Raw genomic sequence first — 23,957 nt, 5'->3', positions numbered from 1 at the left:
CTGTCTGGCCACCATTCCAACCAGGCAGATTGCTCATTGATGGGAAGCCTGCTTACATGAATCATTAATGTATAGTGTTTTTCTCTTTCCCTCCCCGATTCCAGTTCCTCAGTGAAGGTTATGCGGCGCACTTAGCCTTGCTGGAGTTCAGTCTCCATTCACGGCCCAAGAAGAACAACTCCCGGATGATCTTGAGGAAAGGAAGCTTTGGCCTGCACTCCCAGCCCGAGTTTCTACGGAAAAGGACTCACCTTCGCAGGACTATGTCTGTGCAGCAGCCTGACCCACCTTCGTCGAACCCCAAACCAGAGCGTGCCCAGAGCCAGCCTGAATCCGATAAAGATCACGACAGGCACCTGCCCCCCATAGCCTGGGTTCGAGGTGGGGTCCATAAATTTGAGTCTGCACCTTAGGAAGCATTGAGATATAAGTCTTGGGTGCCGGCCAATCAACCTGTAGGCATGGGGTGGGACACAACCAGAGGCTTCCTTGCTCTGGAATCTGCCTTCTTAAACCAAGTAGGGAACTTTGTTTGTTCCTCTTAACATACCTGTTATAAAACTTAAAATCCCAGATCTAAAACTATCGCAAGTGCTTAACATCAAAACTGCAAAAATATATCTTAGAATTTTTTTTTACAATACACATTATAAAATGTGCAATAAGAGAAAAGCGGTAACAGGTTGATTTTACTCAATGGAAGATGCTTAAAGGAGTGACATCAGTTAACTAGTAGTACCTTTAAAAAAAGCATAAGCAGGTAAAATGAGTGAAAGAGAAGGCTTACGTTTTAAAACCCTAATGGCAGTATCAATTCCTGCTATACTCCTGAGAAAGTGTTATACACAGAAGGGAAGTGCAGGTGGAGTGGAATGTGGAAGGCAAACTCTTTGGGTGCCTTAAACCCAAGAAAATTTCCTTTGGCTTATGGTGTTGATGCATGTGCATCAGCTCAAGTTCTGATCTATACATCTTATAAGTGAGGTAGCTAGACTTAAAATACCTACTGGAGAAATCTACTTAAGAACCAAATCATAAACACTTGATGTTTTAAAAAAAAAAAAAAGTCTCTTTTCTGCAGTCTGAAGCACTGATGGTGTTGCTGTATACAAAGATCACACATTTTTCGTGGAGATTGGTGACTGTACGAATGTTTGAATTGCTCCAAGCACCAAGATGGGTTTGATGCTTTCGATATAAGACATGGATCCTTCTTAGGTAAGCTAAAAAACGCCTCTTCTGTAGTGTCTCCAGAATTTTACAATGGATGAAAATGAGTGATAAAATCATCACCAATTTTATATTGGTAATTTTTCCCTTGCCACTGCTGTTTAAAGAAACTATATGCTATGAAATTGTAGATGCAGTTTCTGGTAACAAAATCTTACTGCATTTAAAATACCCACATTTAAGCTTCATAGGAACTAGATGCTATGAAATTGCAGGTGCCAGTTGAAGTACTCATTTTCTAATTATCGAAAAATTCCGTTTAGATGTTCTCAGCTTAGTTAGAAGGATCTACTGGAGGCAACTGTGTGGGAATCGCCCTAAATGTTCACATTTCAGAGGTAAATATTGTAGTCATTTTAGGATAGAAGCAAAGAGCCAGATCCTGCAAATTCTTACTCAGTGATAACTCCTACTGAGCTGAATTCAGTAGAACTACTAAAACTTTTCAGGATTAGGCCCTAACATAAGCATGTTTTCCAATCTGCATCAGTGTTGTAAGTGCTCAGGAAAACCACCTCTTTAAGCATTAAAAACTGGTTTATGAGCCTGGGAGAGTTTAGATAAAGTTTCCCATTTTTCAAGTCATCTCCATCTTGAATGCAGGCCAGATGCAGGCTCAAATGAGCCTATTAGTTATTGAGATATAGTATGTAGAAGGAATGCTCTGGGGAAATGACAATGAGGCAGTAGAGGGAAAATCTAAACGTGCATTATTTGAAGACCCCAAACTGCCAGAGAGGTTCTGATGGCTGATTCCTACCCAAGAAAGCAGCAAATCAGCTCTACTAATGAAGCACCTTAGGTACATTTCTGTATTTTATTCTGTGGGAGGAATGCCAAAGTTACCTGCTCTTTTGTATTACACTTATAATCAGTCCACATGCAAAAATTTAGCTTCATATTTCCTGAAAGATCTCATAGCATTTCACAATAAAATGAATTTTTCTCTTATCCCTGTTAAATTAAACTGGAGTTTTGAAGTTAAAGTTAAGACACTAAATGTTTTGCAAGCTCACACTACTTAGGATCGGGTACTTAAAGGTAACTGTTTTATTTATGTCCTTTGCTCAGTGTTTCCTTGGTGCAAGGTCATTTGGATATAAAAGCTAAATGTAAGATCTCCAAGAGCAACACTTAAAATAGTTTTTAGGTTTACAAATGTCTTTTTATGAGTAATGTCACAAGTCCTCTAACACACAGCACTTTAAACGGTTATTAAGTGTTCTGTCTTTAGCCTCTGTGTTCCTCTCTTCCACCCTCTGCAACCAGACTGAAATCACACCGGCTGCAGGGCAGGGCAGAAACTAGCTCCCTGCCCTAAACTGACTACTAGTATCGGCATGCATGGCTCCACAGACTTTAGTGGAGTCATGGCTGCTTATTCTCAGTGATGAATTTGGCTCCCTGTTGCTGCTCTAGGGGAAAGCAAAAGTAAGTAATGAAGATGGGTGGTTGGTGCTCAATCCCTATCTGATGCATCTCTTCTAACAGGTACTAACAAAATAATGCCCTCAGAACATACAGTAAAAAGCTTGCTCCAGTGATCTACATCTGACCACTAATGGTTTATAGATTCACTGCTTTATTGTCCTTGGAGCAGTTTTATTTGCTTGAGGCTGTGGTGATTGGCCTAATTGTTTTAGGCTCTCTTCACTGCAAAACCTCAGTGATACAGTATTTTTCAGCTTACTCCAAGTTTAATCGGGTAAGAGAGCATAAGACTTTTCAGATTTGTCTATTGAATTCCTAACAGTCATCCATCCGATGGGCAGAGCTAAAGAGGACATTGATTGTTTAGCTCAAAATTCCATTTTTTAAAGCAGCTGTGTGTTACGGCATGTACACTGCTGGTAATTATTGTGCCTGCTTTGCAATTCAAAGCTATTGTTGCTTTAGCTAACGTCTACCTCTATCAGCCACGAGGCTCCAAAACCAATTATCCTATACATTTATCTAATTCTCCTATTATATATATTTCTTTCCAGAATGAGATCTAGTTGGAATTGTGGGTCCATCATTAAGGGAAATGAGCCTGAAAGTTCTAACCATGTGTTTTTTTAACTTGAATTTTTCCATTAATACCTGGGTCTCTTGACTAGAAGCCATTATGCTGGCTTCTCCTAACAGTATAATAATTTAAGCAGTGAAATAAGTGCTAGTCTGTGTACATGATTACAATGTCAGCATTTTAAATGTTACTACATAGTGTTAGAATTCAGCTGAGAATAATTTAACTCCCCTACTTGGTTTCATGAGATACTGGAACTCATGTGGCCTTAGAATAATTCCAATATTGCTTATTGCTCAGGGATTGAATGTTTTACCCTCTGCTCACTGGTCCTCCAACTAAGCACCTTTGCAAACAATCCCACAACATATTCAGGTTAGAGGTTAATATTTCATACCAGCTGGAAACTGGGGTTCCAAAATTTCAGATTTAAAGCAATTGGGTTTTTTTCTGCTCTAGATTATTAGTCACTAAAATGGTGTCATCATTTCAGTGGGGCTGAGAGTATCAGTATGGTAAGAAGAATGAACTACCTAGGCCTACAAACAAATTATTATGTAATTGGAAATTTGGGAACCCAGCTGTATATTAAAACTCATACCTAACTTATGCTGTGTCCAGGTAGCTCTTTTGTGGAGGCTGACCTAGGCCCAATTATGTTAAATTGTCAATCCCTGTTATCTCCTAAAGCATTTGCTTCTTGCCAAATTGTTTACATGCTATGATTCATAGGTGCAGACTTTCCTAATTCAGAGCCTATTGAGTAAAGTGGAATTTCAAAATCAATTTAAGTCTTTGTTCAGTTTTGCTTAAACTTTCACCCAGGGGATTAGCAGTGCTTTTTAAAATCTCATTCATTAGCAGATTGGGTGTGAGTATGTATCAAGTTACTACCAGATGTCCTTGCACACACAAAACTATCTTGGTTGTGAATTAAGACATCAGTGGAAGTTTTGGATGCTCACAGAACACAGCTTGAGCACATAAATAATTTCTGCACCTTAGTGCCTCCTGACTGCTTAATATGGAAAAGCACAGTCTTCTGCCCAGGTAAACTGAGAGAGTAATTGGAAATGTAAAATATTTTAGTGAGGAGTCATAGCAGTCAAAGTTAAATGCACAAGTAAGGTAGGCTGTGACTAGGAACACTTATTTCTCTGCCAAGTTTATGGACCCAGTTTATTACTGTAAAAAAAAATCTGATTAACTAGCAGTGGTGGACTTATCTGAGCTATTGTGAAAAGACACCGTCATAGCTGTGGTGTTTGTTGTGCGTGTATGTATATTTACTGACTTAATAACAACCTTATGTGAAGTTTTGGTAAAGCTTTCACAGCAAATTTGTAACTAATATGCATTTTTTACAATGGCTGTTTGGTCTATTTTGTTGTCCTGTTAGGTAAGTTTTGGGGAAAAAGTAGCATTGTAAAGAGTGCAGAATATTCCACAGACATGCATAGTAATGGTAATCCAAATTTGATGAGTATGTCAGTAAGAAATGTTCAAGTACATGTTTGCCTACACTAGTGCTGTTGGAACAAAAATCTTCTTGCTTGACCAAAGTATTCTTGTTTATTCTGTGGCATGTTTTATATCTATCCAGCATACTATTTTGTTAGGTGTGGGAACTACACAGCATCCACTGTCCCTCTCTCTCTCACTGGGGTTCAAGAGTTAGCTGCCATTTTGATATGGTTAGATGGGAAGAAAAGCATTAAATTATGTTCCATTCTCCACTATTTAGTGCACAAAGCAGCCTTTTTTACACTAGAGAGTTCAGACTTTAGAAGATGGTATTAGTGAAGATACAGGGCCCCCCTCGTCTTATTTGCTACTGCTTTCAAAGTAGCTAGGACATATTTCAGGAGCTGTGGGGAGACAGAACAAGCCATATGCTAAGAAAGCTTAATTTGTTTCATTAAGCAGTATTAGCCACGATGGTGACACTGCTGTTAAACTCTCACACTCTTGGGGGCACAGGATGCCCTGCTTCCACTTTGCAAAAGTTTTGTGCCTATGCATCTCTTTAAACAAATCCAGTTGTGTGCTTTTAAAGCCAGATTATATGAAATAGCAAGAGCACTTTTCCTTATAAATAAATTCCCAAGTAGAAAAAAAGTTTGAGCACAAGACTAAATATAAAACAACTGGTAAAGAACAAGATTTCCCTGTAGTACAGCACTAAAAGCAAAAATGAGAAAGTAAAGTGACTGATACCTATAAAATCAACTCGCTATTATGTTTAGTAATAGAGGTAAAGAAAAGTGTTTACATTATGTAGGATCATCTCCTCCACTGGCTTTTTCCTATTTAAGGGACTGAAAACTCTGAATATGGAGTCACAGAATTTCCATTTAGGTAGTGGAGAAATTAGGCATGTGGCCTCTTTTCACCCTGCCACCATAGCTGTTCCACAGGAGATTGGAGGGTGGGAGTGAGTTCTAAATACAGACTAGGGTGAGTATGATAACTTACTCATTTCCCAGGCTACACAGCAGCCAGAGATCCTGCTTGGAACACAGTGGAAGGGAGCTCCCAAGGTGGGGGGGTGGTGGTTAGGGTTAAAATGACAACACAGCTAACACTCCCCTTTTGGCTCAGATCCATGGGAAGGGGATGATGATCTGGCCTGTAATTATTTTAAAATTTGACAGTATTCCTTTAAAACTAGGCCTGCTTTTGGGACAGGTGGAAAAATTTGAGTTAGCCTCTCCTTACCCAGAAAAGCACTGGACCAGTAGTCAAGCTCTTGGAGCGTATTGACTGCTAAGTACAGGCAGGTTTACATGCAGAATGGAACAGGGCAGGTTTAAATATCGAAAGATACTTCTGGGTCTAGAAGGGTCAGGAATGGCAGTCTCATAGCAGAACCCCAACCCCAATGCACACTTATTTTTCTATTTATGTGGGAAAACAAAATGTCTACTTATAACTGAATCCTTGTAAGGAGACTTGAAATTGTACATGGTCTTTGAGTCTACAGTTTTACTAAGTGTATACTTTTAAATAGTGTGTCAGTGGGAAGGTTCTATCTATGGTGACAAATGTTTATATTTCTTATGGCTGCCTTGTAAAAATTTAAAAAAATGTACAATAATGAATTTCTTAATATATTATGAACTAAGGAGTAAGATTTTTACAATTGGTCTAGATTTTGATGTGAGCTGGTTTTTAAAAATCTTATAAAAAGCTAGTCACTTAAATAAAAACCTTCTTTGCCTTTAAGTGGACAGCATTGTGGGTTTTTCTTTACATTGGTGTGGGAAAGTTCCTCAGGCATTATGCACCTGATCAACCTGTGCAGAATGGGTACACTTCCAAGACATACCGAAAGGTAGTTAGATACAGCTGCTCAAAACTACCCTGCACTTAATCAAAATAGAGAACTCTAGCTCCTCACCTGCTGTAAGGCAGCATTGCCAGCTGAGCTTCAAGAAGAACAAGGAGAGGGGCAGGATTTGACCCTATATTCCAAAATGTGGGATCTTTGTCCCTTAGTTACACACCCTGGGCAGTCCCCTTGATTTTAATTAATTAGTCAAAACCTATAATCGATACTCAATGCACATAAAGCATTTGTAAGGAATAGCAAGAACAAACATTTCTCCCACTTACGAGGTGAATGGTGGTTGAGGTTTTTCTTAAAGGGGAAGGGAGTCTCAAAATAGAATTCAGCAAGACATCACTAGAATGAAAAGTCTATTTTGTCAAGGATCAGTACATACAAGTAAAACTTCAAATAAAAACCCTCCCCTGGTTTAAAACAATAAACCTTATCTACTTTTTAAATGCAAATAGGAAGGGGTTCCACCCCATTGTTAAAGTTTTACCTTTTCAACAGTCTGGTTTGTCAACAGGCAAAAAAAGAGTTAATCTCAATTTAAATATAGATGGGGCAGCATTCGTGCAGGATTGCTTACAAAAGTTGGACTTCGATACCAATAGAATATTTTAGGGAGAATGAAGCAGGACAGTGATAGATTTCAGATGGCTACAATATTAAGTGGCAACAGAATTCACACAGTCAAAGTTTAAAAATTCTAAATGTCAATATTTTGTAGTGGCACACTGACAGATTAAGTAAACAAGGGGGGTGTCTTTAAAGCATTCTCTTTAGAAAAAAGCTATCGGTCAAGGAACAGCATTGGTGCTGAGTTCTAGAGGTTTATGGAAAACACACCTCCTTTGCTTTGTTGAAATGTTAGAGAATTAATATTTTTGCTAAACTAAGATTACCTCTTATAGAGCCTGACCTTCTTTTGCTATAAAAATGTTAAAGCTATTAGAAACACTTAACTAGTGCCACTGCACAAAATTATAATGTTAAGCAACAAGTGTTACTTCCAACTTTAGTATATTAATTGTTAGTGTCTTCAGTTGTGTGTACATGTTCCAAGGGCAATATTTACCTCAGCTGTTGATGTCTTATAGCAGTAGCATGAAAGACAAATGAAGCCCTAACTGCTAACAGTTAAAATGGAATAGTTACATTAGTCAATCAAACCCTGTGAACTGTATGGGGTCACACATTCTGACTTCAATCACCTAGGATTTATCTACACAGGCACATTCAGGAAAGCTAATCTGAATAAACAAAGGCATGGACTAGTTAGATTCCTGTGTGGTCACGCTCATTCAGAATTAAAGTTGCCTTGATTCTATTTATCTTAATTCACTTTGGCAGTAATTTCTTTAATTCCAGTGTCACTCTGGAGTAACTACAGAATTCCGATGTCAACCCACAGTAACTGAAGTCAGAGCCTGACACCACTTTGTATACTATGGTTTTGGCGCACAGCATAAAGTCTTCAAAGGCCATTAAATCCCACTGAAATTCATGCACTTTGGAAAAGCATAAGCTTTGGTGTTTTTTCAGTTTTCAAAACTCTGTAGAAATTTAAGTCCTCAACATCTCCTGGGGGAGGTATAGGAAGCAATTATTCCAATTTCACAGATCAGGTGTCAGACACAGATGCTATTGTCTTTCCTTAAAATCATTCAGTAGTATTTAATCTAGCCCTAAAGTTCAATTCAAATTAGACAGGCATCGTCTAGTGTAAGTACTGGTTAACTGAGTTCAGTTTACTGTTCCATTGTTGGGCAATACCATAGGGGTTTTCATGTGATATACTTTTTAATATCATCCCTGCACCATTGGCAGAAGTCCATAGAAGGAAAGACCTGAGCTGAATTTAAAGGTAGTATTTTAAAAAGTTAATGGCTTATTCAAAGCACAGTCAAAAAGACTTAAATCCAAAAAGAAAATACACCCCTCCAACTCCCATAGATAGTTAATCCTTCATTTGCTCACACATTGTTAATACTGTTTAAGGCCATCTCCGTCCAAGTGCTGACTGCATGCTGGAGCCTCCTTGCACGCCGTCTGAAAGCAGATTGGGAGAGTTTCCGAGACCGATGCACAGATCGCAAGTTTTGTGCCATTAGATGCTGATAATTTGATATCATTTGTTCTCTGTGGAGAATAAAGGAGTGCAATTAATACAACAGAGTAAATGGCAAGGTTAAGTAATTGGTAATTCAGTATATATATAAGCTGCTGGAAAGTGGGCAGAAGTCAGAAAACTGTGCCTGGTATATTGAGCAGATTTTATGAAGGCCATTAAAAAAAAATTCTCACTTCAGTCATATTTTATCCGCTATGATGTGTGGTCAGCAATAGCAGCAGACAGATTAAGCAGCATTATAGATTAGGAAAAAAGAACATTAATGGGGATGGTCTAATTTTGCTTAAATGTTTAACAAATGTTATATAAACAAGGGAGTGTCTAACGTAGCTTTTACATCAGTGGTTGTTTTGTGAAGGGTGAGGGAAAGTTTAAACAAACAAAACAGACTTTGTCTAAGTAAATTTATCTGAACAGGGCCTATTTGGAGGAAAAACTCCAGACTCCTACTCATGGCTATTGGAGATCAGAAGGTAGAATTAGTCTCTATCTTAGAGTTGCTAAGTATGGTACCCTCTTACCAACATATTAAATTATAAAAGTAATGGGCTTTTCCCAACAGAAAGAGAAGATTTTCAAGCCAGCAAGTGAAGGTGTGTAAGTATGCAGTAAAGTGAATTGAATTGCTAGTGTGAAAGTAGCATGCATTACCATGGGAAGTAACATGCTGAATCAACTTGTCATTTAGCAGTCACAGTCCCCACACTTTCTACCATGCCATGCTACGGGCATTCACTCCCCAGAGTGTTCTTGTTTGCGTATTTGTTCCTAATTAAAACACCTACAGCAACTCATTGCCCCTTTCTCATTAAATAAAAAAAATCCCACATACAAAGCCTTCAACACAACGGTGTAAATATTTAAAGATGTCATAGTGCAGCTTGAAGTGAAGATAATTTAAGCATTTAAGGAATTCCCATAGCCAATCTGTTAATGGGGAGGTTCGGAGAAGTGATGCTGAAGACAGAATGTTCAGAAATTTACAGTGGAGAACCTTGCTTGTTCCAGAGCCACTTATATGCAATTGCGGTATTTAAACAAGATGTCAACTGCTGCTACTAAAGCAGCATTGTCTTAACAGTTAGACATTAAGAATGGTAAAACATACACATAATTAGGCAAGTCATAGGAACACTTTTCTGACATGCTTTACGTTGTTAGTGAGTAACTAGTGAGAACTGAAGTGACAAAACATTAGATGTTTTCTGGTCCGGGGTGAGAAAAACAGCTATTTGCACAGAAGTCAAACTATTTTTTCAGTGCAAACCCACATGGGGCTCTGTGACCTATAATCCACCAACTGAAGCTGGGTTTCATGGCTGCACTGCATTACAACTGCAGTTAAGAGAGGCATACACAACACTGGTGACTTTGAGAAAGCAGCCTGTGGTTCTGTACATTAATTAGTAAGTTGTTTTTTTTTTTTTTTTTAAAAAGGTGCTCAAAGTTTTGTATGTATTCGTTCCCTTGAAAACAGCAGTTTTTCTCCATTCAGCCACATGCAAGTGAAGTAAGTACATTCAAAGCAAGCTTAAGAACAACAACTTTACCTCGTTGGTACTATCTTCAGTTACGAATGAGAGAAACTGTCATATCGCTAACAGATGGAAGAATGAATATTAGGAGTGAGTTACGATCATTTAATTGACACATGGCTCTTTTAGGATTTTGGCAACTTACGTCCACACCTGATCAGCTAAAAATGTGACCGATATGAAAAAATACGATTGGGGTAGAGAGAAATAGTTGGAATTCTGCAGGGATTCCACAAGCCTTTTTCTGGGGCAAGTTATCTGGGACAGTTGTTCTCAACCAGGAGGCTGCAAGCAGCTTTCGGGGGCCAACCAAGCATGGCTGGCATTAGACTTGCTGGGGCCCAGGGCAGAAAGCCAGGGCCCCCCGCCCTGCTTGCTACCCCCCTAACACTGGGCCTGGCTTTTATATGAAGAAAACCAGAGGTGGGCCATGGAAGTTGTTTTTTGGGGGGGGGGGAGGGGGATACAGAAAAAGGTTGAGAACCCCTGATCTAGAAGATCTGTAGTGCTAAGCTACATGCAGATGCTTTTGTTATCTGCAAGACAGGGCCCTGTAGTCTAGATATAGTCCCCTGATTATGCAGAATTTGTAACCAGATCCAAGTAGAATTAAGCTGCAAGATTTAGGCTTAATTCTAAGAGTTCTTTAAGCAGAACTTGTGAAGGTTTAGGAGATTACTGTGGCATCAAACTTTTTAATTTGAAAACTCTTACCACACTGCACTTTGAAGATGCTGATTCTAAAGGAGGTAATTATTACAAAAACACAGCAATCTCTCACATTTCAAAAGCTTCTCACATTAGGAACTAAAATTCTTGCACAGTAATTCTCTTACAAAAGAAAGGTTCCCAGTAAAAAATCTTGATGTGGGGGATGGACAATAATAATTACAGAATAACTTTATCTTGTTACCATTTTGATGATCTCTGTGAAACGAATTTGACCCTCAACACTTCAAGCCTTTCAACCTGAAATCTAGTTAATTTCAAAGTGAGTTAGGAACAGCTTCAGTGAATACACCTGCTCCCAGGTCATCCTGCCACTTTAAGTTATTTTCCTTTTTTGATAGGGTTTTTCTTTCCCACAATTGTGTGTGGAAGACCCTCAACTAGAAGAGAAGATTGTGATAATAACTATACACACTTGTCAAACGCACAAGCCAAACTAATCCTAGGTGTTACTTGGATCTGAATCAAGTTTTCAGGCAACATTCAAAGAACTTTATTGACATGAAAGTCAAGTGCCTATACAATAAGATTCTAAAAAGCCTCTATTGGCCCCATTCTCGGCTATTAACCCACCTAGAACTGCTGCAAGGAGTTACCATGCAAGATACAGTATCAGAGAACCGCGTGTGGTGAGGAGGATTCTGATTTTTACAGCAAGCAGCATGTAATCAAGGAGAATGTTTGTTACAGGCTTCGGTGGAGCTGCGAGCTGGTCTGCAGATGTCTGTACAGAGTCTTAAAGCAGAGAGGCTGCATTACAGTTAAGGCGTTTCTATTGCTCTCACTCATCTTGATTATGAGCTGCAGTGATCATTGACTCAGGATTGGAGAGGTGAATCTTTGGTGATACAGGTAGCATTAGAGAGGGGAAACAAACATCTCCCCCAATCTCAATATTGCTTACCTCTCCTCTCTCACAATGACATCATCAAACACCTGAGAAAGACGTTTCAGGCGGCGAATTCCCATAGAGACTGATTCTAACTCGCAGTCAAACTCTCTGAAGGGAGAAAGCAGCATGCAATTAGAGGATTCAAATGTTACATAGGTGATCTAGCCCAGCTCCCTACCACTTCAGAAGCATCTTTACAGTATATACCCTAGTGCTTGGTTCGGTTAATTTTTAAGCCTCTAGCCACAGGGTTCTATCTCCCCATCCCAACGTTCAGCCTTAATCATGCCTTAACTCCATTCACATCGCATCTAGAAAAGATGGTCTCATAGCTAAGGCACTGGACGGGGATCCAGGAGGCATAAGTGGAACTTCCAACTCTGTCTTCACCTGATACCTTGGGCAAGGCACGATCTCCAGGCTTCATGAAATAATACTTTTTCTCCCCACAACCCTTTGTCCACTCTCCACGGCAGGGGGCCATATTTCTGTTTGTACAGCACCTAGCGCCACAGGAGCCCCAGTTCTGGGCCAAGACTCTAGATACCACCACAATACAAAATAAATAATCTTGGGGAAAAGCAGAGCAGAATGAATCGATAGCTAAGTGATTTATCAGACAAATAGCATCAATGCAGAGTTTAGAAGGTTAACATTTCTTTAACTCAAGCCAGACTTGAGCTGGCATAATTACAGGATATAAACTTAACCTCACCCTCCCACTGGATGGGGATGGTGCAGGAGCGCTCATTGACCCGTCATCATGCAAAATTAAGTTTCCATGGCCTAATTTTATGCCGCGCTCTCTCTCTGTGTAAATAGGGGCACATAACTTTATTACCTTCCTAACCATAATAACAGCACATTGTTTCAGTGGGAAAGATTAGTAGTGCTCAGCTGCTGTCTCTCAGGTAGCCAGACACTCTAGTCACAATAATAAAACAGCAATAGGAATTTACAAATGATGGCAGCTTGCCTCTTTCTGCTGGCAAGCATAGGTGATGAGTACGGGCTCTTTAGAGCAGCTGCTCTCCTTGATCTCCGGAGAGGGACAGCTTCTTTTCCAAGCCAGTAAGAGAAACTCCTCCATTCTTTCCCCACCAAGCTCTTTGCAGATCTGGATGAAAGAGAGGCTCTCTTGCTGGACCTGGGGCTGCAACTGGGACCAGACAATGGGGTGGTCATGGTGGCCAGCCTATTCTTCCGACTAGGAGTTCGAGGTGAAGTGCTTCTCTTCTTGGCAGAGCTAATGTTGCCACTTCTCCTTGCAGGGGCTTTAGCTGGAGAGATGACTAGAGACTGCGTGCGATTTTGGCAGGACCTCTGTATTTTCTGCAAGGCAGACATATTTGGGATTATGAATTGCTGTCTACAATATGCCAGCCCAACAAAATCCAGCACGTGAACGATCGCTCTCAACCCCAGCTACAGTTCTTAGAGCCAGGCTTAGGCTAGGGTGGATGCACGTCTCTCATTGCTGCTAAAGCCTCTTCCCTCGGATAGCACTGAAATAGAGCAGCGTGCTTCATTTGACCCATTAGTCTTTGGGATTGATCCTGCTCCCACAGGAGCCCTGGACAAAGTTCTCATTGATTTCATGTGGAGCAGGATCAGGCCCCTGCCTTTAGAACCAGTTAAAGATTCCTTTAAAACTGAAGGCCTTCATTTAGAGAGAGAAAAGCAGCACAAACAAGCTTCCCTTTGCTGCCCTGCTAACATACCTCAACCTGCAGGACTGTCCCCTGGCCTTCAAGTCTACTTGCAAACTATGAGTCATAGCAGCAAGCCGGTTGTGCTCCTGGCTAGCAGCATTTCCTAAAATAGCTTGTGCAACCTAGCATAGGCTGCATGAAAAATTCAGCAAAACTCCCCACTGCTACAACTCCAATATTGCTGGTCCCATGAGACAAGTGCCCAGGCCTGATTGGCAGCCTTTACACAAGCAAAAACTCCTTGCTGCCAGTGCTTGGCATTTCATCTGCAAAATAAGCTTAGAGTTAGCAGGAAACACTTATTCCAGGTTCTTCCCCCTATGTGCATGCCACTATAGAAACAATTCATAGTTAGCAAGAATACCAAGGTCTTGCCATCTGCTTAACATATGGGGGCTAGTGTTTTGCTATTTCTAAAGCTATTCCCAGGATTTCCACGGCTTCTCTTTGCCTCAGTGAATTTAAAAGGGTACAAAGACTGTATGTTGCAAGAGAGCTGCTGGAGAAGTCTTCTTGATCTAGGTCAAATGGAGGTGAAGAACTGAGACTTTACAGATCAAAGGATTAAATTCCAGCAGGATCTTCAGGGATGCTATTTGATATTTTCCCCTTCCCACTCCAAACTAGAGCCCTGAAACCTGACCTGAACCCAAAGGGACATGTGTCTGAGTCAGGTCAGAAAACAACCTAGCTCTCTCCGGGTCAAGTCTGCCCATAGGTAGTTGTGTGCCCTGTTCCCACTGACCACCGCTGTCTCTCAGCACCATGTAATGCGGACCCAGGTGCTGACGAGTTGCAGGGTCCTTCACTCTGAGCACAGAGTGTAATGAGGCTGTGGCAGCCGGCAGGAGAGGGGCATGCAGCCACTGCCATGCTGACCCAACAGGCAGGAGGCGGACGGAGCGTGAAGCCCCCCGCCAGGCTGAGCTCCAAGGACAAAACGCTGGTGCACGTTCATGGTTGGGTCAGAAAACGACAAGACACTTGGACTTGGGTCAGCAATTGGCTAATCGGTTTTAGATCAGGCTTTAAAAATTAGACCTCTTCTCCATGTGCAGTCTAAATAAGGCTGTACATTTTTAACAGCCCTGAGCTTTAGGAGTTTCCATAAGGTAGGTCTTTGTGAAACCAGTCAGTCCAAATTCAGACTATATATAAGTGGGTGATATTCTACGGCATCTCCTCCCTCTGCCTCCAAATACAGTATAACTAAAGTCCCACATTTCCCTCACCCCTGAGCTCCAAGGTTTCCATAAAGCATGTTCTTTTGAGAGCCCAGCAAATCCATTAGTTTAAAAATAGTAAATGGAGGAGTCCTGGTAAAGTGTTTCTCTATGGATGTCCCATGTCATGCAGAGTCTGGGAGAGGGAAAGCGGTTTTACAGTTGCTGGAGATTTTGCTCAAAACAACATGACCAAGACTTTTTTTTTTATGACACTTTCCCTTTTTGCTATGGCAACCAGCAAGCTCGATATTATAAAGCATTTACTAGTTATAAAATACAGCTACTATGTCCGGCAATAAAGCACTATGGCTGAAGAGTGCTGTATAAAAAGAGCTAGGTATTATTAGTCCTGAAACAGGACACCAGGCTATGAACTGAATTGCCATCCATAGTACATTACAAGGGTAATTACCTGGGACACTGTTCCAAAGGCATTTTTTGCTGTTCTTGTGATAGCCCGGAGGGTTTGTCGCTTCTCTTTCGCTTCCAGACTTTCCCAAGTTGGATTCTCACTGAGGTTTACCTCTACTTGCTTTAAGGGCATTCGCTTTCTCAGAGACATGCGGAGGGTATTGAGAGAGCTTGAAGAAGGCTTCTTTCTAAATTTGTCAGGCACTGGGCTCTCATTCTCAAAGTCAGCCAGTAGCTGGTGGCTCCTCCAGCCAACTGTAGCCCCGACACTTTGGAACACGGATGCCATCACTCTTCACTTCTTGGAGTAGTCTTGCTTCTAAGGGGATCAGACAAAGCTGTGAAAAATAATGCACCAAATGAGAACACAGCCCCAACACAAGTCAATCCAGATGATAAAGGATAAACATATTGCACAGCACAGTCAACAGGTTGTTGAAAAGGACCCACCCTCATTTCCCAAATCCCCTCCAAAACATGAGACCAGCAAAAAGTACCAGGCTGAGCATCCTTGATTGGTTTAACAGGAAACTGTGTCCATTTCTGTAACTCCCCATGGTTTTGTGTGTGTGTTGGGGGGGGGGGAGAAAGATGTAAACAGGAACTTTTCCCCAGGTGTTCTGTACAAGACTGAAATTGGAGGAGGAAACTGGTTAAAGCTCTGACAGCTTGAATAGAAGTGATTCATTACTAGTCAAACAGTATTTTGGGCTTCTATTTCTATTCGGTGAAGTTTCCAGTCTTTCACACCACTCTGATTTTACATTGTCCCCCACAGGCCCATTATCCCTCTACTTTGCATTGCCAGCTACTGACATCAGCCCCAGTGAATCATAAGACCGAAGCTTACTATAAAAGACTAAAGATATGAATACCCTATAATGGCAAGAGTTTGTTATGTCCGTCATATTGAGATTACGTCCTACATGTGGAATTTGGGCTGATTAGATCACTCCCTTTTGAGGTACCAGCTCATGCTTAAGTCACAACTGCAGTAGCGTGCACACACAATGGAGCGGGAATGGTGTTACCAGCAAAAGAGATCTGCTACAGGTTATAGTTAACCATGCATTCCTGATTTCTGTACAGTAGCTTGCTCAAAATTATTTGGGAAATAATCTTTAAAATTACTTTTACGCTTGCTAATAAGCAAGCCACCCATGGTGACTTAATGAACTGTGTCAATTCATAAACACAGTTTAGAAAAGCCAGGCGATTGCATCCATATGTGATCGGAGATAAAACTGAACTAGCTTTCTCAACACCTCACTGCGTATTAATAAATGCACTGTAGTGCGTAAGCATGATGTCTTAATGTAGGAGTTCTCCATTTTTTAAAAACATGCTGCACATCTTAGAGTTTCTTGCAGATACTTTCCCACCCATACAGTGTCTTCTGGACCCCATCCCCTCCAGCTAACATGCCCTCATCAACTGCAGCACTTGGTTACGTGAAACAGGAATAGCAGAAAAGCATTTAATATTTTTAGCTTCTTTCAATGCAGTTTTGCACATTGGAATGAGGACTTACCAGCACCATGTGATCAATCAGCTCTCCAGAAAGCTGTTTGATAACCCGTGCCTTACTTAGAGACCTCACTTCAGCAAGCCATTAAATCTTTGCTGAGAAGCGGTGATAGACCAATTTATTGTGTGCACTCACACAGTGGAGTGCGAAGATGAATGAAGTGCAAATCAAAGGGCCTCTCCTGTTATATTCTGATTCTCAAGAAGGATAGAAGAGTCATTGTCCCAATGGGTATTGCATGTTATTGTCTTTGCACAGTAGCTGGAGAGTGTAGCAAGTTCAGTTATAACCTGCTACTAATAAAGTGTAATCAGCTTCTAAAAGGTGCAGTGTCTGGGTGTTAAAAAAAAACAACAGACAGTTTCAAATCACTTGATAAAATTTAACTTCGATTTTCCGACAGTAGCTTTATATACACCTCTGTTAAGTTCATGACCTACTCTCTTCCAGGATACACACTTCTGTACCCAGTGCTGTTGTCAAGGATCCTTCCCCACTCTGAACTCTAGGGTACAGATGTGAGGACCTGCATGAAAACCTCCTAAGCTTACTTTTACCAGCTAAGGTTAAAACTTCCCCAAGGTACAAAATTATTTTACCCTTGGATTTCCACTGCCACCACCAAACTTTATCTGGGTTTACCGGGAAACGTAGTTTGGACACGTCTTTCCCCCCAAAATTCTCCCAACCCTTGCACCCCACTTCCTGGGGAAGGTTTGGTAAAAATCCTCACCGATTTGCATAGGTAACCACAGACCCAAACCCTTGGATCTTAGGGCAATGAAAAAACATTCAGTTTTCTTACAAGAAGACTTTTAATAGAAGTAAAGGAATCACCTCTGTAAAATCAGGATGGTAGATACCTTACAGGGTAATTAGATTCAAAACATAGAGAATCCCTCTAGGCAAAATCTTAAGTTACAAAAAAGACACACAGACAGGAATAGTCATTCTATTCAGCACAGCTCTTTTCTCAACCATTTAAAGAAATCATAATCTAACATATACCTAGCTAGATTACTTACTAAAAGTTCTAAGACTCCATTCCTGTTCTGTCCCCGGCAAAAGCAGCATACAGACAGACACAGACCCTTTGTTTTTCTCCCTCCTCCCAGCTTTTGAAAGTATCTTGTCTCCTCATTGGTCATTTTGGTCAGGTGCCAGCGAGGTTACCTTTAGCTTCTTAACCCTTTACAGGTGAGAGGATTTTTCCTCTGGCCAGGAGGGATTTTAAAGGGGTTTACCCTTCCCTTTATATTTATGACAGCTGTCTAATACAGCTGTGGCCCTGTGTATCAATCCTTCTGTTATTGTTCACTGAGTGTCTTGCAACAAACACCAGAAGAGTAGTGAATATAAGTGGTGCAAATGCACATCTCTGACTGGGGTTCTCTTACCCTATATGATCACCACTGGATGTAGGCAACAAATAACCCCACAGCTTCTTCCTCTGCACTCACACAAGTTCAGTCTCTCCATAATTTCAGTTATTTACTGTTTATGTTACAATAGTAAAAAGAAAAAAAAAAATCTTAGAGGCCCACTGTCACAGTTTTAGGCCAAAAGGGACCCGCAGATTATCTACTCTGATCTCCCATGTATCACAGGCCACCAGCACCCGCCCATTAAACCCAACAACTGAAATTAGACCAAAATATGACAACCTACAGGAGACTAGATTTATGCCACAGGGACCTAGGGAAATGATTAAATGAGATATTCCCAGATAATCTTGGCAACTGACCCGCACCCACATGATGCAGAGGAAGGCAAAAAAAAATAAAACATCCTGATGTCACTGCCACTCTGACCTGGGGAGAATTCCTTGCTGGCCCCACATCTGTGATCAGTTAGACCCTGAGCATGCAAGCAAGAACCAGGCAGCCAAGCGCCTGAGAGAGAGAATGCTCAGTGTCACCTCAGAGCCTTGTCCAATGTCCTATCTCCAGCTGTGGCCATCTCTGAGGCTTCAGAGGAAGGAGATCAAAACCCACTCCTCCATAATGCATTATGTGGGGCAATGAGGCGGGGGATGGAGAGAATCCGTTCCTGACTCCTGCAAATGGCTGGCTGAATCCCTGGTCCCAAAAACCCATCCTTGAGGAACTCCATGACTAACCTCTCTCCAATCCAATTCACCTTTCTCCAAAACCTATAGCTTTCTCCCTTTTACCCAGTTCCTTATCCACCTCACAATTTTTGTACTAATCCCCAATAGTACCTAATTTAACTAATTAGTTCTCATGTGGTACTGTGTCAAATGCTTTACTGAAGTCCAAGTGTATTATATCTATTGCACTTTCCTTACAAAAAAGTCAGCTATTTTCTCAAAGAAGGAAATCAGGTTAGTCTGGCATGCTCTGCCTCTGGTTAACCCATGTTACATTACACCATTTACAGCAGAGCCTCAGACTTACAAACACCAGAGTTACAAACTGACAGGTCAACCATACACCTCACTTGAAACTGGAAGTATGCAATCAGGCAGCAGCAGAGACCAAACAAAAACAAAAAGCAGGAAATGTAGTACAGTACTGCGTTAGACAAACTACTAAAAAATTAACGGAAAGTTTAAAAAAAAGATTTGACAAGGTAAGGAAACTGTTTCTGTGCTTGTTTCTTTTAAATTAAGATGGTTAAAAGCAGCATTTTTCTTCCGCACAGTAAAGTTTCAAAGCTGCATTAAGTCAATGTTCAGTTGTAAACCTTTGAAAGAACAACAATAACGTTTTGTTCAGAGTTACAAACATTTCGGAGTTAAGAACAACCTCCATGCCTGAGGCATTTTTAAATTCTGAGGTTCTACAGGACCTTCATAAACTCTCTCTCAATTTGTTCTAGACCCTGAACAGACACACAAAATCTGGAAGAGCTCGCAATAGAGGATCAAAAGCAGACAGGGCAAGTAATCTGTAATCAACTCACAGATTACACCACAGCTTCCTCGCTTTTATAGAGTACTTTGATATCTACAGATAAAAGGTAGGTCTGTATCATTATTCCACATTTTATAGATAGGGAAACTGAGGCACAGAGTGGGACATCACCCACAGTCATCCAGATGCAGGAACAGAACCCAGCATAGGTGCTAGAACTAGGGGTGCTCCCACACCCCCTGGCTTGAAGTGGTTTCTATCATACACAGAGTTTACAGTTTGGGTCAATGGCTCTCAGCACCCCCCCCCCCACATTGTTCTGGAACCCAGCTCTCCTGAGCCCCAGGCCAGGTCTCTACCCACTCCACATGAGCAGTGGTCAGCAAATGCATTGTTCTACCTATTAGCAGGGACGGTGGCAGTGGGGCGGGCCGGGGGAAAGCAAGGGATGGGGATGCTGACAAGGGAGGGATAGCTCAGTGGTTTGAGCATTGGCCTGCTAAACCCAGGGTTGTGAGTTCAATCCTCCAGGGGGCCATTTAGGGATCAGGGCCAAAAATTGGCCCTGCTTTTGAGCAGGGGGTTGGACTAGATGACCTCCTGTGGTCCCTTCCCAACCCCTGAGATCCTATGATTCTAAGGGCAGGAGGAAGGGGCAGAGAGGGAGCAAACAGCCCACCAGCAAATCTGCGGCAGGCAGGGCACGCTGCAGAGGCTGATGACATGGCTGGGGCCCAGGGGGCATGTGTGGGGCCCATGCCCCCCACCTCTCCCTGGGCCTGAAGCGTTGCCGCGGAAGACCACGGGTGAGGCGCCTGCTCGTGCCCAGCCCGGCCCTGCCTTTGTTCCTGGAAGGCCCCGGGCTTGCAACACTGTAGCCGCTTCAGCTTCCTCCCCCGAGCCCCCCAAGCAGCCCCCCCCCCCGCGAGCCGCTGCCCACCCAAGGCTGCCCCCCGCTGCAGCAGACTCACCCACCGCTCCCAGCCCGGCCCCGCTCGCACCAGCAGCTGCCCAGCGCCTCTTCAGTCGCCTTTGGGTTTAAATTGCGCGCGGTCTCCTTCCTCCTCCAGGATTGGCTCGCTCCCGTGCAATGGGGGAAAAAGCCACCCCCACCGCTGGCCTGCCCCCCGAAGAGGAGGGAGCCCGTACGCCCCATGCGATCGGCTGCGGCGGGGGCGGCGCGCCGCGGGGGCGGGCGGCTGGGATGCGGCCCTGCAGCCCTGTCTGCAAGCGCTACCCGGCCTGGAGCCCGTCCGGGTGGGTTTGGGTTTGCAAGCACTGCGATTAGAAGAGCCCAAGAGGGGACTGTTTTGTGCAATGATCATGCCACGCCTTGTAAGCCTCCTCCCCACTCACTGCTTAATACAAGGGGCAAGCCTTGCAAGTAAAAAGACACAGGAAAACGTGTGTGTGAGTGAGTGTAAGAAATCCCACCCCTGTGCCCAGGTTTCCCCTCCAGGCTGTTGGTGTGGCCCCCTCGTGCTGGACCTTAGTAGGAGACAAGAGGAACATTGGTTCCTTGAAGAAAAGGAGGACTTGTGGCACCTTAGAGACTAACCAATTTATTTGGCAGATTGTATTCGGTCCTGCTTTGAGCAGGGGGTTGGACTAGATGACCTCCTGAGGTCCCTTCCAACCCTGATATTCTATGATTCTATAGCAGGGTGGCCTATTGCCTGCATTCACTGAGTGGGGAATGGCATCTGTCTTTTTCAAATGGCACTAGCCACTACTGATCCCTTGTGCACCCGCTCTGTAGCTCAAAACACTGGTTAACGGATGGATTCCCCCACTGTACAGACACAAGTTCCCATTATCTGCAGGGTCCAGTTATGAATAATTAAAGACAACCATGAACGGTTACAGTCTGCTTTCTGCGCCTCACCTATTTAGATCAGAACTGGTGGGGGGGTGGGGTGGAGGACATATTTTGAACAAAAGCTGGCATAAATACTCAGTTCCTAAATGCAGGGATCATGAAATTCTCCCCCCGCCCCCCTTTACAAGGGCAGGATTATTAACACCAGTGTCCTAGCCAAACTCCAGTTTAGCTTGTTCTACTTCATACCTAAACTCCCACTGCTCTTTCAATTAGGGAAGATGTTCTTTTCTTACCCATGAAACAGAGCCAACCCACAGAATCGATGTAAAACAAAAAGCTGTCTCTTACCGAGAGAAGACCAGGCATTAACCAGCTTTCACAGAAAGGCTACATCCTTACTCAAGCTACAAACACTGCAACACTCATATGACCAGACTACTACCAGCTTGCACCAGACCTCCTAATTAGGCCACCAGCTCCCCACTCATTAGCCACCCTTCTACACCTGCAGAAGACTTGAACAGTGAATTAACTCTTTGCCTGCTGGCCCCTCTGCACCCTCTCATACCTTTTGTGCAGCATTGCTGTGCACCGTTAAATACTTGCTCTGTTTCACCCCTGAGGAAGCTATGTTTTAGAGATGTGATCCCCGTATGCAGCTTGCAAAGCACACTGGTATCCATCAGGCTGAAAGCTGTTTGTATAACGTGTAAAACCACAGCCATCTTCATCTGCCCCTTCCCCAAACCTCCTCTATGCAGAGATTTGTTCTGTTTCAGACAAGAGTTGCATCTGACCTGTGCTTGAGATACGAGGGAGGTGGGGTGGCATTTGGTGTCATTTACCTGCATTCTGGGCAGTTTGGGCACAAGGCAGGGGGACAGGAGCAACAGTTACAGAAATGATGCAGTGGGAGCAGTGAGACACAAACCAAATTTACACATCTGCAACTCAGTTGCTGTGAGGATGCTATAACTTTTTAGCAATTTAAACCCACAGATGTGGTTTGGTGGTTGACAGTGACCTAACCCAGTGGTAGGTTTGTGCACACTTTGAATAATAAAGTGTCCACAATTTAACCACAAGCAGCACCTCTGGCCCAACTCAAGTATTTGGCTCCAAGACTGACACACAAGCTGGGACCCCGAGGGAGTTAGGCATATAGATGCCACTGCAATTCAGTGGGGGTTGGGTGCCTAACCACCTTAGGTTGCCATTTGAAAACCCCAGCCACAGTTGTTATTGCTAACACTCAGGGCCAAATCCTGTATCTCTTCCTCAGAGAGCATTCCCCTTGGCTTCATAACAGCATTGTAGAGTAAGAACAGCTGGATTTGGTGTTCAAAATTAGTTTTAATCCATGTGGCTATTGAACATTATAATGAACAGAAGGGGAAAAACATCCCATTTTAACATCATATTCCACAACTGGCAAGGCTTTGAATCAAAATCAGATACAGTACAGTACGTGCTGTATATCAGGGCTTAATGCACAGAAAACACAGGTGCAGAGAATCAGGCTGTTTATGCTGCTGCAGAGGAAAATAATTCAAGTACTCACTGCTAAGCCATTTCCCCACAAGGTATTTTTTTGAACTTTATCCTCCTTTTGAAAAATGAAGGTGGGTTGTGGTGCGAAGCTGTCTATTAATCCCCCCCCCCCCGCACACCACACACACGCTGTGAACTCCATTTTGCATTGCTTCTCTCTTCACCAAACTCAATGCTGACATCTAGTGATGCTATACAACACCGCACCACCACCACAGAAGAATCTATAGCTTAAGAAGTGAGTGCGATGAGTTCTGAACCACAGAAGTCAGAAATGGAAAAGCCCTGTCTCCTTGCCCATGCAAGGATTGGGCTGCACAGAAATTTTCTAGTGTTTTGTGTGCTCTGATTTTAAAAGTCTGAAGTGATGGCGCTTCAGCCACTTCCAATCAGAAGACTGATCTGATAGTCCAATACATCTCTGTTCATAAAGGTGCATAAATATTTCCTTTAATATCATCCCGATTCCCATCACTCCCAGCAAAACCCGCACATGCATTATTTCAAACTCCTCTCTGTCCTTTTGTGCGCCTTAGCTTCAGATTTCTACAGACTGATTTCCACCCTTTTCTCTACAGGAAAGAGAAAGGGGACCTGGATCTGCCTTGCTTCAATCAGCTTTTGAGAGCTACATCTCTCTATCTACAGAATCCTCGAGATACAGATGTGCATTCAAGTCTCCCTATCTGAAGGCAGAATTTGGTCCTTTATCTGACTGCCCTCTACGCAAGTGATCGTTCTGAGTGTAATAAGGACAGCTGTTAAAAAACAAAAACAAACAACAAATGATGGGTTCAGGCTACAATCAGATCTGTATTTGGAATTCCCCAACAATAATGGGTGTTCTCCTCTCATCTGCTCTGGGGTTTTGGCTCAGTTCTATTGATATTAAAAACAAAATGCCAACCTGCATTTCAAAGCCTGTTTGTGAAATGAAAGTCTCAAGTGTCTAGCCTTTATGGCTGCAGATAA

At 42.5% G+C, this 23,957-nt stretch overlaps 2 protein-coding genes across 9 annotated transcripts in view; one reads left to right on the top strand and one right to left on the bottom strand.

Moving 5' to 3' along the window:
• PITPNM3 (PITPNM family member 3) overlaps nt 1-6,400 on the top strand; it is a 351,463-nt gene extending 345,063 nt beyond the window's left edge. For both annotated transcript variants that reach the window (XM_084651346.1, XM_084651347.1), the window contains one exon: nt 105-6,400. In XM_084651346.1, the coding sequence (XP_084507472.1) occupies nt 105-413 (309 nt within the window). In that variant the 3' untranslated portion in view covers nt 414-6,400. The remainder of the gene's footprint in view (nt 1-104) is intronic.
• A 541-nt stretch (nt 6,401-6,941) lies between these two features.
• The window catches only part of PIMREG (PICALM interacting mitotic regulator), a 54,068-nt gene continuing 37,052 nt past the window's right edge, over nt 6,942-23,957 (bottom strand). Inside the window, exons 1-6 of one of the 7 annotated variants that reach the window (XM_084651345.1) lie at nt 20,584-20,873; nt 15,210-15,546; nt 12,836-13,191; nt 11,872-11,967; nt 10,254-10,300; nt 8,571-8,711 (exon numbers count right to left, since the gene is read on the bottom strand). In XM_084651345.1, coding sequence (XP_084507471.1) covers nt 10,270-10,300; nt 11,872-11,967; nt 12,836-13,191; nt 15,210-15,497 — 771 coding nt within the window. In that variant the 5' untranslated portion in view covers nt 15,498-15,546; nt 20,584-20,873 and the 3' untranslated portion in view covers nt 8,571-8,711; nt 10,254-10,269. Of the gene's footprint in view, nt 8,712-10,253; nt 10,301-11,871; nt 11,968-12,835; nt 13,192-15,209; nt 15,547-20,583; nt 20,875-23,957 lie in introns of those variants that run through there. The other 6 variants (XM_084651343.1, XM_084651344.1, XM_084651339.1 and 3 more) reach the window with 6 other exon arrangements.

Source organism: Lepidochelys olivacea (genome assembly GCF_965140295.1).
Source record: "Lepidochelys olivacea isolate rLepOli2 genome assembly, chromosome: 17".
Classification (NCBI taxonomy): domain Eukaryota; kingdom Metazoa; phylum Chordata; order Testudines; family Cheloniidae; genus Lepidochelys; species Lepidochelys olivacea.
The sequence above is the reverse complement of the archived record's forward strand: the minus strand, read 5'-3'. Positions and strand labels throughout refer to the sequence as shown.